General features: G+C 44.3%; 1 protein-coding gene across 2 annotated transcripts in view; it reads right to left on the minus strand.

Moving 5' to 3' along the window:
• Positions 1–289: 289 nt before the first annotated feature.
• LOC117418414 (lethal(2) giant larvae protein homolog 1-like) overlaps positions 290–14774 on the minus strand; it is a 46563-nt gene continuing 32078 nt past the window's right edge. Inside the window, exons 13-23 of one of the 2 annotated variants that reach the window (XM_034031427.3) lie at positions 12715–12819; positions 11959–12251; positions 11686–11839; positions 11294–11447; positions 9463–9746; positions 8954–9218; positions 8218–8332; positions 6607–6686; positions 4139–4262; positions 2665–2779; positions 290–484 (exon numbers count right to left, since the gene is read on the minus strand). In XM_034031427.3, coding sequence (XP_033887318.3) covers positions 2701–2779; positions 4139–4262; positions 6607–6686; positions 8218–8332; positions 8954–9218; positions 9463–9746; positions 11294–11447; positions 11686–11839; positions 11959–12251; positions 12715–12819 — 1653 coding nt within the window. In that variant the 3' untranslated portion in view covers positions 290–484; positions 2665–2700. The remainder of the gene's footprint in view (positions 485–2664; positions 2780–4138; positions 4263–6606; positions 6687–8217; positions 8333–8953; positions 9219–9462; positions 9747–11293; positions 11448–11685; positions 11840–11958; positions 12252–12714; positions 12820–14774) is intronic. The other variant, XM_034031426.3, reaches the window with a different exon arrangement.

Raw genomic sequence — 14774 nt, forward strand, 5'->3', positions numbered from 1 at the left:
GTGCCGGTTCCATACTGCTGAATGTAACAGAAATGCATGGGAAGACCACAGGAGGCCCTGGTCCTGGAAGGACTGGTGATAGGCATACTGGAATGTGGGCATCAAACTGTCCTTCCATTTTTTGAGGCTGCTTGGCATTAGAAAAGGGACCCAACCCAAAACTCGTATCAAAAGGCAGGTCCATTGAATGCATGTGTTCACGTTGGTGATGATGACGATGATGAGGGGAGGGATCCATTCAGGGAGAGAGGAATATAGGGAGGCTGCCAGACGAGGAAGGGAGGAGCTGGTTTATATCTTTTTTTTTTTTTTTTTTTTTTTTTTTTAAAAAACAACAAGGTCTGTAAAAACAGCAGCCCCCATCTTTTGGCACAGAGGATGAGCTTGGGCCCAGGTTGTTTATGGGAATCCCGATGAAGAGCTCTTTCAGAGGTTGTGTTCCATGCAGGTTGTCCCCCAGTTCTTTCTCAAAAGCTAGAGGAGCCTGAAAAAAAAGAGAGATGGAACAGGACAGTGGCTATTAACACAATCACATAGCACCATATTAAACACCCATGTACTTTCTTGCACATTGTAGCAAATGTTCAATTACGGACACTTAATTAAAAGCAGCATTACCAATTCATCTAACATCGTGGATAAAAATCACCACCTTTTATGTGTACATTTACAATCAAAACTGATAAGAAAACAAAACACAAATCATATATTAAAATTGGATTAGTGTTTTCAACTAGACAAGAATACTGTTGTCCTTCAAAGCAAACACAGTCTCTACTACCATAACCGTCATTCACAAAGCTGCCACAAGGGGGCAACAGACTTATTCAACTGTTTTTGCAACACCAGAAACGTTTTTAACGGCAATACTGCAAATGGCCGGGTTAATGCGTGCATTACCGTCATGCTGCTTGTGATAAAACACATGACAGGTTCGTTTCCCCCTCACTGCCGCGAACAAGTCACCTGGTCTCCAGGAAGCGACAGCTTTGGTAACCCTCAAAATTACAGACTGACTGAGCATAACTCCACACAACTCTTCATTTATTTATGAATTATACTCTGTGCAAGACATGATTCTCCCTGGAACTGTACCATCTCTCAGTGTGAGCGCTAATGCAAGGGACCTTAGATTCATTATGCGTAACCCCTTTCCAGCAATTATTGCATGCAGACACAAAGTTACAGAGGGTATTAAAAGCACATTGTATTTTATTAGTCGAAGAACAAGTAAACTGCTAAGCACCAAAACTGCTTTGTTGAAATCTGTGGCAATGACTGCTGGTGACATCATGTATATAAGCATGGTGCATCAGAATGAAAAATGGCTTAACTATTAGATTGTGTGATTCTGGAGGGGTCTATTGCTAGTTATCTTAAGGAAGCAGCAATGAGTAATAAGCACCATGCATTAACTTCCCCCTATTGCTTAAATCCATTCCCACAGAGCACAGCTGACAGCACGGCTTCGATTACAACATGAAACAGGAGAGAGAGGAGAGAGAGAGAGAGAGAGACTGGGACATGGAAATACCCCTGCGGGGGTACATACAGTTACCAGAGGGGTGATCAATGCCCTGGTATGGGTACATACAGTTACCAGAGGGGTGATCAATGCCCTGCAATCACAAACAAGTCAAACCTTTTATAGAAATCAATCACTCTGCACCTAAATTATAAAGAACTGGATTACATTTATAGCTGCATTTTCCCAGGGTCCCTTTACATTCAGCTTTACATAGCTAGTTCTCCTGCCCCTTGTTTTAAGCATCTTAAAAACCAGGACGTCAAGTTATCCAACTATACAGACACAGCTCCACCTATGAAGAGAGAGCCTAAGAAACAAAACAAACAAACAAACAAACAAACAAACAAACAAACAAACAAACAAAAGGCCATTCTTGTGCCCGTGTGAGGCTGGCATTGGCCCTGGATGAGGGAGCCAGTCAGCCTGGCTCACTGGACAACTGTTGAATTTTTGCACTCCCTGCCAAATCCACTCCTCAAGCGCTCCATTCATTAAAAATATCCACTCCAGTGGGCATCTTCCTGTACCACACAAACTCAGAACAAAAGTCTTAATGCCTGCATTCATGGAGCTCCCAGCATCCTCTTTCCCTGGAGGATTCGAGATCTGTCTGAGCGCACGCACGCACGCACACACGCACCACACCACACCCTCCCTTCTCTGCGCTTCCTCATCACAGGGTTGGAATATTGGTTCACTGAAGATAACCTTGGCTATGAAGGTGATTAATGCCTTTCTGATTTCTATTCCACGCTGAATATACAAGTAAATCCATAGAGCCTGGAAGCAAAAAAATTCAGACTGGATCATGCAGGTGAGAAGTGTGAGAAACCAGATGGATTTCTTCAACAGGCAAGAAATAAAGTGCGAGACAGCAGGCACAGCAACAGTGCCAACCAACTAGAGGCACACCAGTCTGCCAGCCAAACAGCATACAGCGCAGAGATGAAATACTCAAGTGTATTAAATCACACGCTTTCAAAATGTTTCCTGCTCTTATCACCTCTAAATATAAATAACGGATTTATAAAACCGACCGCACAGATAGAGCTGTAGATTATGTGTATTAAAACAGCAACAGTGTTCATTTTGTGTAACGAGAGGTACTGTATTAAAAGGGTGAATGGATAACTCACCGCACTGGATGGAATTAAGTGGGATTGAAACCGACCTCAGTTTATCAGGATTCCTGGTGATCTGGGATCTTCCTCGGACATATTCTTCAGATTTCTCTCGGCTTCTTCTGTGGCCCTGAAAAAAGAAACCAAAAACTGGTCATTGCTGTGAACCACAAAGTTGAAAATGTTATTTGAGGCCTTCTTCCCCCTTAAAGAAGATCCCTTTAATAGATGCATTGCCCACCCTAGAAAAAAGAAATCTGGAGATGGGGGTGCACACTAGAGCACAGATCTGTCAACACTTTCCACCCGACATCACAAACCTTTCAAAAAAGAGTTGCTCAATTTTACTCTTGAAATATAATTACCGTCTCTGTGAAGGAGAATACAAAGCCTCATGCAGTGATGAAGAGGACAGACTTCATTAGCAGTCATCCTACAATGGGAAAAGGGAGCCGTCTCTCCCCCCCCAAAACAAAATGCTGCATTCTGTGTCAAGGCTGCCACAAACACAGGCCCCAGCTGAAATTATCTACTCTTCCCTGGTTCCAGCTGACCTAGATTTCATCCTTTATGAAGAGAGCAAGCTTTCTTTTGGTGCTGAAAGGAAATCAAAAGGGAACTGCCAGGCATTCTGGAACCTGTGAGGCACTGAGACAGAACAGCACTGCGGCATCACTGAAAAATAACAAACACAATTCCCATTTTCAATTGCTTTGGTGATGGGGCGTCGCACCTTGTGTAATAAGGCTAGCACTTCTGAAGCAAGTGAAACACAGCTGTACAACAGAACACCTTCTAGTTTTACATACAAGCCATACAACTAAAATCACCTCCTAGTAGAAAAAGCGCCTGTTGAAAGAGCAGACCACTATACAAGGAAAGCATTTTTTATACTGTTCAAACAGATTGCTTTCAGCTTTCAGAGGGAAAAAATAAAAAAAAGAAAAAAGAAATACAATACAATTTACACACCAACATCACACTAAAATATGTCATCCACGAGGGGAGAGCGGTCTCTGGTCTCCCCCCAGGACTAATTCACATCTGAGCTGCAGCAAATGGACCACAAAACAGAAAATGCAGCTATAAATCTGTGCCCTTGCAGATCTCGTAATAACTCTGCCTGCAACTGTAACTCAAAGGATTACCTCTTATGACCCTCTATTTTGTTTGCCTTTAAAATGCATCTACAAAAACAGAAGTGGACAATTTTTGCTTGACATTTCCCCTCATAGCTACCTATCAAGTTAATTGCTCTCCTGTCCAGGGATGGAAATAAGACTCCCATTGCATAACAGTTTGATCAACTCCTGGTTTTGCTACGAGTCTGCAGACACCTGAGCTTGTTACCTATACACTGTGGCCAAGCAAACTCGTAGTAAAACCTGGAATGGGTGAAACGGCTATGCAACAGGAGTCTTATTTCCATCCCTGAACTTCCACAAAGCAGACCAGAGCTGTGGTTTAAAAGCAGCATTGAGTTCCTCACACTAGGAAGTCCTTGACGTCCTCCACAGTGATGTCAGCCGTGGTGTCGAGGGTGATGTCAGCGCTGCTGTTGGGAGAGTCGAGAGCTGGCGAGGACAGTGCAGCCTGGATCTCTTCAAAAACCCCTGTGGGGAGAGACAGGAAGGATGGGCAAAGAATAGGCATGCAAGTCCTGGACACCTTCAATACATCACAGGCTTGCTTAAAAGCACAGCAATGTTAAAATTACAGAATCTAAAATATCATGGGGCACATTTGCAAAGAGTGTATACCAGTCTAATTAACTCCTGTTCATTTTACAAAACTAAAACCAAAACTACTAAATGTAATCCAAGTTCTCTTCAGCACTCTCAAGGTGTTTGCTTCTCATTTTGTAACATGATTTTCTTCTCTCCTTTCAAATAAATAAAAAATAAAACAAGAGTTAAAGAATGGAGGAAGCGCTTGGAAAACATGTCTATGCACACTGTTACCAGGGCTTGAGTATATTCCTGGTGGAGTTACAGCTGCTAAAGCTAGTAACAGCAAAACACTTCCAAATCCCCCAAAAGGTTTGGTATCACAAGCTTCAGTGCAGGTCAAAAAACAAGTTCGACTTTGTTTATTAGGACGCTAAATGGAAAAAGCTTTGAATTGGGACAAGGGACATTTACTTTACAACATTCACAGACTGCAGACCACAGATCACAGATCACGCTACGAGATGACAGGACAAACCTTGCCAAAGAATGTGACCTTTCCATGGCTCTGCGCACTGTAGAACTTTGGACCTTTACAAGTTAACCTGCACCTGTTGACCTTTTCAAGACTTGGATACTCCCAACACACACACACACAGGTGAAGCTGTGCTCACACGTACACCAGGAACTCACTCAGCACAAAGGAAACGCAACCTTCCTCTCTTTAACAATGAAACAGTAGAAAAGGAAGTGGCACAGATGAACTGTACACCGACTTGTATTGCTCACGTTCAAGGGGCAACGATTCACTCTCTCAAAATTTAAAAAACGCATTGCCACTTCATTAATGTCATTGTGCCCTGAAAGGGTTAATCTCGCAAATTCAGTTGCTGGACTCCCTCTGCAATGAACACTTTAAAAGCATACTTGTTTCAAAATGGTCTAGACTGAAGTGCTTGCATTCTAACCCCAATTAACAGGCTTGACAAGGTGTTGTAGATGCACATCATTTAACATGCAGTCCATGTTTGTTTTAGACAGAGATGACTAGATACACACGACAGCCTTCCTCATCGCCCTTCTCCCTGTAAACACAGGGCACAAGCACAGCACCCATCGGTAACGTGGGAGTAAGCAGATCTGCACTGCAGTGGCAGCTTCACTACAGAAACACTGCGCTTTATTGAACTCCTTTCAAAGAATTAGATTTCCCTTTGGATGTGATGCAAATCAGTGAGGCACTCACAAATTATCAAATTAGACGCATACAACCCCCCCCCCCCCCCCTCCCCCGGTTCATGTAAACTTAGTTTGTTTGTAATAAAAGCTCTGGAATGAGATCAAGCTTTCTCGTGAATTACTGATGAGGTTGCTATGGTTACTGCTTATAGCGGTTTGAGTTACCGAGGCACCCCAGGGTGATTTATCTCCCCTGATTAAACACAGCGTGTGAAAGAGAATGTGGGCGGATTAAATCCAGAAAAAAAAACAATAGGAGGGTGGAGGGGCCTCCGACACAGACAGAAGGGTTAAACTCAAAAGAAAAGAAATCTCTTCTGGACGGAACGAAGCCAACCAGACACCTACTGCTGTGATGAGACTCAAGCGAGTAGGCAGGGCCAGCCTTCAGGAGCAGGGAGGGCATGAAGACAAGTTGGGGAAGTGGAGTCTTCAGCTGAAGGAACACAAAGCCCCTTTCAGGAATAGTAGCTTGAAACCTGGTTCCAGGAGACCGAGTTTGAGGCAACTTTGCTGTATCAAGCCCCAAGCCTCCCTGTGCCATGCAGTGGCCTGCAACCTAGTTCCAAGCCACAAGGTGGCTTCGTGTTCCCTCAGCTTTAGGCCCAGCGATAAACATGTACATCAGTGACTTTCAATCCCTACCTTGTGTCATTAAGTAATCGCATACATAGATTCGCTGATCAAAGATGTAAGAGTTGTGAAGACATTCAGCACACTAAACATTGAGGACATTAAACAGAGAAAACAGAAGTGTAGCATCTCTGCTGACAATAACCTGGCATGCCCCCATTGGATGTACAAACTAGACATTAAAAGGAAATTAAGATCATTACGGTAAGAAACAAATGGAATTACACCAAAATGAAATGACTCACAGTATGAAATGAAACACTGGAGCTGTGCTCATACATGCATTTCCACACAAGAGCCTTAATGTCGAATCATTGCAGTCAGACTTTTAAAATTACACAAGTTAAGCCTTCCCCCCCCTGTGCGTGTCCCAGAAGATGCAAAGAATAAAAATCAAAAGGCAACATCAGCTCTTACCTTCTGCATCTCCCACGGAGCAGCTTTCACTCTGCACTTTGTGAGTTCCATTGGCCTGCAGTGACCCACTCGTATTGTTACTAAAACAAAAACCAAGGTCAGAGAAAACAAGTACCTAAGTAAACGGGAATCCTCAACACTGCTGGCAACACCAAACTGGCACTGTATATAAATAAACCCTTTCTCTAGAAGTAAAAATGTCAGTGCGATCACATGAAAGCATTTTTTTCATTGTACACGTTATGCATCGTTCTTTTTTGCAACACCACAACATGAACCCCTGCTGACAGGCATCTCCAAAACATTCTAAAAAGAATGTCCTAACCAAGTTTCATCACAACTGTATACATGTAAGAGAGGGAGATAGATGCTCCCGCCGTTTCATGCAAATATTTGGTCAGTTGAGCATTCTGCAGATCCCCACAGTTTTGTAAAAGCAGGGCTTGATGCAGTAAGAGTGGGATCTTGGATCCTGGCAGCCCTGTGCTCAGAGGCAGACAGCAGGGCTCTGTACATTCAGCTGTACAATACTGCATTGATTTCAGCTTTCTGGGTTGCTCGGCTCAGGTCTGTGGAATGCGCTGAATACTGAAACAACTGCTCTATCTGGACAGAAGCAGCCTGGATAAATATTACCAATTCAAGTGTCTTCCAGAGATGCAAACCAATTTTCATTTTTATTAAAACATATAAATAATACATCACACCAATAACACAGGCCAGTGCACTGCGCAGAGTTTTATTAGGAGCAGTCACAACGGGGCCATCAGGTGTTTTTTTTTTTTTTTTTGATTTTGAACAATGTTCATTTTTTTTTTTTTTTTAGGGATTTCTAATACTGTAGTCTTGAATCCCTCTTGACAGCTCAGTATGAGAAGCTATGAACGGGCCGTGGGTATAAATCTACAGGGTGCTCTGGGGGGAGGGGGGGGGGGGGGATTAATAACTTGCAGCTTTGTAAAACCTGGATTTATTGCTGCAGAGCCAACTCAAAGAGCAAATTCATTGGAGACACCAACTGCATTACTAAAGTCCACATGATAGAATTTCAGACCTATAAATATTAACTATCTGTACATGCATTAATAAATAGATGTAAATAACTAACTAAATATATATTACACACACACACCCTTCATGTGGCACCAACCACCAATTCAAACTCACTTTGGCATCCCCATAGAAGTAGATTTAAGCTACAACTTCTCCTGCACATTGATACCCATCATACAGCAATGATCACTCGCCTACTTGACATGATCTACTAGTCTTTCCAGTTACCGCTAGAATGTCACCTCAATTAGCCCGTTAGCAGAGTCACACGGCTCCCCTACTCTTTGCAGCTTCTTCGTAATTAATCAATGCATATAAAAATAACAATGCAGCTGAAGGGTTGAAGGTGGTCGCTTTTGTTCTCGTTTTTGATTGCGCAGTGAGGAACGAAATCAGCCTCTCTCCAAATAAATCAGCCTCTTCGAGGAGTGCAAAGCTATTAACTCTATTAACGGTCCCAGGAAACGGTAGCAGGAGCAACTTGTCATCTGCAGCACAATGTGCATATTCCAGAGTACAGCTTTGGGTTACACTCCTGTGTTTAGAAAGCCTCTTTACCTGACAGCTGCAGAGTCGTGAGGCCGGTTGATCTCCACTGTGCACAGCGGCTCTGTGATGACGCGAGCTGAGAGGGAGAAGCGCTCAAACTCAGAGGGGGATATCAAGTAGAAACCTGGACAAGAAAAAAAAAAAAAAAAAAAAGATGGTAGTAGTGTAGGGTGCGACGGGATGAGCCATTGAGAGACACCCCCCCTCCCTCCCTCCAGCAACACTGTACTTTAAAACTGCTGCCCAACCAGCATCTTTACAGAGCAGTCCCTACTAGTAGAACTGCGGTCAATTAATTAAAATTAGAACAGAATCCTTTGCTGAAATTTCAATTCTACTGTGTTCAATTACACTTACACTAAAAAACTAACTACACACATTAACATGTTTACTCTGTTCATTCTAAATAACCAAGCAATAAATCACAGGTACAAATACAGAAACATATTACGTAAATAATTTTTCCCCCCCCAAACAAATGGGGGCACCAAAAAAAAAAAAAAAAAAAAAAAGGATGATCAAATGATAAACAAATGCATACTTTAACTGCAAAATCAAAATCGATTACATGGTATAGATTACAAATGCAATTACACAGGTTCAACTATAAAATTACAATTCCATTGCAATTCATTCCAAAATTGCACAATTCTAAATGGACCTCGGGTCTGCTGTGAAGAGTTAAGCGACCAAGTTGAAGGCGAGAGAGGTGCGTCGCAGTGCTAGACCCCAGGTGTTCCCTCACCTTCGCCTGCCTTGGTGAACACGCAGGAGGCAATGCCGCTGATGTCCTCTTTGCGGACGCAGTCGTAACGCATCTGCGGCCTCAGCCCGGGCACGCTGAACACATGGATGTCTCCCAGGTTGGTCAGGCACACCAGGCAGTTCTCACTGTAGTCCTCCGAGGAGACGCTGGTGAAGTGAACCAGGGCCACCTTCCGCACGCGGCAGCCCTCGTGAGCCGTCAGCTTGAACTTGGTCTTGGCGCTGACCTTGGGAAGAGTGAACACCTGGGAGGGGAGAGGAGGAGGGGCAATGGGACTTTCAAATCAGCCTACTCCATGTTTTCAAAGTGTTTAAATGAATCTTTATTAAATCTTTTATATAAGAGAGAAGATTTCACAATTCCAGTTTTATACACAAGTATTTTCAAGCCTCCAAAAAATCTAAAATAAATAAGCAATTCTAATCCTGGCAGCTGTTGAACTGGTTTCTTACAGCAGCGTGTTACTCTCTTGTTAAGAGCCTGCTTACCTTGAACTGCTCCTCGGAGGCGATGAGCACAGAGTGGCTGCCCTGCATGTCCGGTGCCTTGGCCAGGTCCCGGGACACCTCGTAGGGTTCGGGGAGGGGGTTCCCCCGGCCGTCCAGCACGGCGATCGACACCACGGGCGCCCGGTGCATCAGCTGGATCTCCTTGCCCAGCACAGCCTCCACACACTGCTCCGAGAACTTCTCCAGCGAGGGCACCTCCAGCGCGTAGGCGAACACCGAGCCCGAGTTAGTGCCAGCCCACATGGTGGGTCCATGGTGCGTCCCTGTATAGAGAGACAGGGGGATTCAGCAGCGTGCCTACAGGTCCTAATGGCCTCTACTTGGTTTCTTACAGTACACTGGAACACATTGACCTTTTCTATTACAGATGCTGCGTCGGTTAATATTAAAAAAAAAAAAAAAAAATAGTTTTATAGTTCAGCCTTTTTAAAATCAGACTCGCAAATAGAATTGTTTTTATACCATTTTATTTGTTTATCTTTTTAAATGTTGTGTTTTATCAGTCTTACTGGTTTCCTGTTTTCTTCAATGGTTTTATTAGGATTTTTTTTTTATTGATACTGTAAGATTTTATTGTTCTTCTCTACTTATAAAAGCAGACTTCTTTCTGTTTTGAGATACTGTGGTATGAAAAGGCGCTATATAAAAATATAAAGCACCACACACACACACACACACACACAAGTACAAGAAAAAACTCTAAAAAGAGAGTCTAAATTACTGGTAAATTGGTAAAATGACCCCATTGGTGAATTGAACTAAACTAGGAGGACTGTAGGTGCTTTTAATCTTGCATTTCTGCTGAGAGCGATCCTTTATTTAGGATCTGGGATCCTTCATGCTTTTCTGTTTAAATGCACAGTAGGGGATTGATCATGGATCCTGCAAAGTTCCCCATAGACACAGGACCTCCCTCTGATTGCAAAGTGCTACAGCAGCTCATGCTTTTAACATGTTTTCAGCGTTCGAAGATCTGCTCTGTTTTTCTGCCTAATTGAACAAGGTGTAATGATTGTTGGCAGCTGAAGGCTGCGCAGCTGTTAATTTGACATGGATATGAAACCTCAGGACGCAGCCAGAAACGCAAGCTGTTTATTTAAAAGCAGAATTACTCACCAGGGGCAGGACACACCCATTTCAGTCCTGCAGACAAACTTGATTCAGGAAGCACTCCAACAGAACAATTAAACCATAATAACTAACACATTGTTCATAAAGAAGTCCATTTCAAGCACTTTGTTTTCCAACAATGTGCCTCTTGAGAAACAAATTGCAGACTCAAGTTATTTTATTAGAATTGTTTTTTATAAATCAAAACCTAATCCGAAAACTTTAATTGCGTTCCGTTATCAGACAAGCATGTATGAGCCAGACACTGCACACCTAACTTGAACGGCAGCCACAGAACATCAGCTCATGCAAAGAACTTAATTTCCCCAGAGACCTGTAGGACAACCAAGATTTCTGAAGGCTTAAAACTGTAAAGGGTAACAAATGAGAATTTAGATATGAAATTCTTTGCACACAGAGGCCTTTCACTGGGATACAACACCTGGCCAATGAAGTCCTGCATCTGGGAGCAATTTCTCCCATCCATCAACACCCCAGTATGGCTTGGTGGTGTTTCTGTCTGTGGTATTAGACATGAACCAGAGGTCATGCTGGCTGTGAACACACTGATCCCACGTCGCTAGTTCAGTCTGCAGCAGGAGATTCCAGAATGCAAGGGAGAGGACAGAGCTCTGCTCTTCTAAAAGGCTCCGAATGGCTTCATTATTAGACCCCGGCTAGCTGGACAGCTGGTGCTTACCATCTCGAAGGTAGGTGTCGGCGAAGCAGAGGCAGCGCACCACCCCCGACAGAGAGTCGTCCGCCGAGCGAGGCTCTATCCTCCGCTGCACCGGCGCCACCTCCACGTCATGGGGCCCTGCCTGCTCTGCCAGCTGGGCATTTGCCTCCTGCACCTGGGAAAACAATCCCAAGAGGTCAGAGAGGGAGGGAGGGATCTCCAGCACCTAGATTCACTGGGCACAGGTCAAAGCATCTTACTTTAAAAGCCAACATATTAGTGCTGTAGTTAGTTTGTAACTAACATTGCAGACCACTCCACTGTACAGGTCTTGGAAATGAGTTAGTATAAAGCTCAGCACCTAGATTTAAAGTGACAGTGGTGTGTTTAGAGGATGTCCGCGTCTCCTCTACCTTGCTCACAGGGCTGTTCACGACGGGTCGTTTCTTCCCAGACACTCGGCTCTTGCGGATTCTCCTGAAGGACTGCCGCAGGGATTTCTTTAGAGATTTGACCCGCGACAAGGGGCCCTCCATGGCCAGAGAGTCGTTGGGGTGCAGCGTACACCTGGAAGGGGTCAAACCGGGGATTCAAAATACTGAAATCCTGCTTGCACAGCCCCCCCCCAGCACCCTTCCCCAGCCCCTGCTTCTCCATCACCAGGTCCCTCTCGGGGGTGCCGTTACCTGGCCAGGACGGGGTTGCGCCGGTGGTAGTCGAAGAGGCCGAAGCCGTGGCTGGTCCCGAAGGCGACAAGGTTCCACTCTGGGTGCAGCGTTACCGCGGTGACGGCAGCAGGGGGCATGCACTGCACCAGGATGCTGGGCTGGAACCCTGGCTGGAAGCTGATTGGCCCGTTGTTGGGAGTGAGCCGGTCGTGACCTTTCCAGGTGAAGCCTTCTCGATCCTGAAGCAGGTCCAAAGTGGCCATGTTGATCATGTGATCCGACTTCTCATCATTGGGGTCCATCACCAGAACCTTGGGTGAGCACATTCATGAGTCACTCAGCATTCACACTACACTTTAAAACAGGCACTGTACAACAACAAGGGGGGAATGAAGACTCCTGTTGCACAGCAGTTTCACCCATTTCAGGTCTTAATACGAGCTTGATTAGCCACAGTGTGTATATGTACCAAGCTCAGGTGTGTCTTATTAAACCCATGGTAAAACCATGAATTGCTCAAACTGATATGCAATGGTAGTCTTATGTCCAGCCCTGCAATAATATTATTATTATTATTATTATTATTATTAATAATAATCTTGCATTATAGTTTAACATTAAATGTTTGCTTTGTGTACTGCATCCTAAAACTGAATGAAAATCAACACGTAAGGTCAGTGCACATATTTAAACATTGAAGGTTTACTGTATTAAACTTAGATGGCCTTAGTTCACACTTAATGTACATCTTCTGTAGCTACTGCTCCGGATTACCTGTCCTGCAGTCCCAGCCACCACCAGTTTGCCACTGTATTTACACAGAGCGATCTTCTGAATCCCCAGCCTGGGGTCATCACTGTAGGGGTCGAAGCAGCCGACCTGAAAAACACAGAGATGACTAAATGCATGGGACTGCCACTCAGCGAGCTGGAGCCAAGCTACAGCAAGACAGACAGTGCTTCAGAGCTCACACCAGAGATCCCAGTGCCAGCACAGCCCAAGGACCCAATCAGACAGTGCTTCAGAGCTCACACCAGAGATCCCAGTGCCAGCACAGCCCAAGGACCCAATCAGACAGTGCTTCAGAGCTCACACCAGAGATCCCAGTGCCAGGACCCAAATCACTCTTCCAGCTTTGCTATAGCGCTCCATTTGTGGTCTAGATCCTGTACCCAAGGCAGAGTTTTCCTTTCATCACAACATTTTGGAAAACTATCCTGCTCACATATTCACTGTATCCCGGCTGCACAAGAAGGAGAGGTTATTTTGTGGCATCAATTCAGATTATAACCCAAACAGTCTACTATCCTGAGACAACCATCACAGTCCAGTCCTCTATCAAATGAACTCGCTGCCAGTAGCTGGACATGAACTTGCTGCCAAGTGACTGACCTAATGTTTAAGCAAACAGAGAGGCTTCTTTACCTTTTAACTGGACCTCAATACAGCACAAGAGTGCTCCCCAGACCCAGTGAGGGGGCGACAGTTTGTTGGCTATTGTGCATCTCAAAAGCAGGCATCAATGAAAACAAATAAAAAGTTACCATTAAGTTTTTTTTTTTTGCTGTTACAAAAACCTTAGTTTAAAAAAAAAAAAAAAAAAAAAGTTACAGTACAAAAGAAACTCCAGCTCCATTCAAAGACATGCTGTATCTAACCATTGCATTTTAAGAACCTTTCTGTCTAAATGTATATTTCATATACCAAGGGCAGCCAAAACCTCATCACATATATCATTTTTTATTTCATTACTAAAGAGGAAATTGCAGGCAATTATTGTAAATACATTTGCTTCCGAAACCCAATAGCTTTCAACCTGTGACCCAAACCAAGCATGTAAAGTTAATGAACCTGAGCTCATACAGAAGCCATCTCACTTCAGTCCACTTGCATAGCACAGTATATTGTATTTTGTAGTATTAAAAGGGATAAGCTTTTATTCATCTTAGAAGTACCAGCTTGGGGGCTCCCGAGTGGCGCATCCAGGAAAGGCGCTCCACGTGAGTGCAGGATGCGCTCTATAGCCTGCAAGTCGCGAGTTCGAATCCAGGCTATTCCTTTGCCAATCGAGGACGGGAGCTCCCAAGGGGCGGCGCACAATTGGCCGAGCGTCGCCCGGAGGGAGGGTTAGGTCGGTCAGGGTGTCCTCGGCTCACCGTCCACCAGCGACCCCTGTAGTCTGGCCGGGCGCCTGCAGGCTTGCCTGTAAGCTGCCCGAGAGCTGCGTTGTCCTCCGACGCTGTAGCTCTTGGTTGGCTGCATGGTGAGTCTGCAGTGCGAAAAAAAGCGGTCGGCTTGACGGCACACACTTCGGAGGACAGCGTGTGTTCATCTTCGCCCTCCCGAGTCAGCGCAGGGGTGGTAGCGGTGAGCCGACCGTAATAAAATAATTGGCCATTCCAAATTGGGAGAAAATAATAAAAAATAATTGGCAACGACTAAATTAAAAAAAAAATAATAATAATAATTGAAGTACCAGCTTGTGTTAAAGCAAATTTTACCATTTAGCGAAGTTTCAGCTTAAAAAAAAAAAAAAAAAAAAAAAGACGACGAAGAGCAGAACAAGACAGTCAGTTAAATCTTTTTATTGTAGTGTCCCATTCTCCCTGGCTAGATCACTGGGAGATTGAGACCATGCCAATGCAAATCCACTATAGGGTGTACTTCTTTCCTTTGTGTACTCTGTACCTTAGTTACAGTTCTGTGTAGCTGTGAAAAGCACCCCTACAAAAGGCAGCTATGTAAAGGAGTCTGCTCTTGGTGTTTCTGAAGGAGAGCTGGCAGGGATGGGAAGATGCCAGAAGGAGACAGTCTCTCTAATCTTCCGCAGATCT

The sequence above is a fragment of the Acipenser ruthenus genome, chromosome 13 (genome assembly GCF_902713425.1).
Source record: "Acipenser ruthenus chromosome 13, fAciRut3.2 maternal haplotype, whole genome shotgun sequence".
Lineage (NCBI taxonomy): Eukaryota > Metazoa > Chordata > Actinopteri > Acipenseriformes > Acipenseridae > Acipenser > Acipenser ruthenus.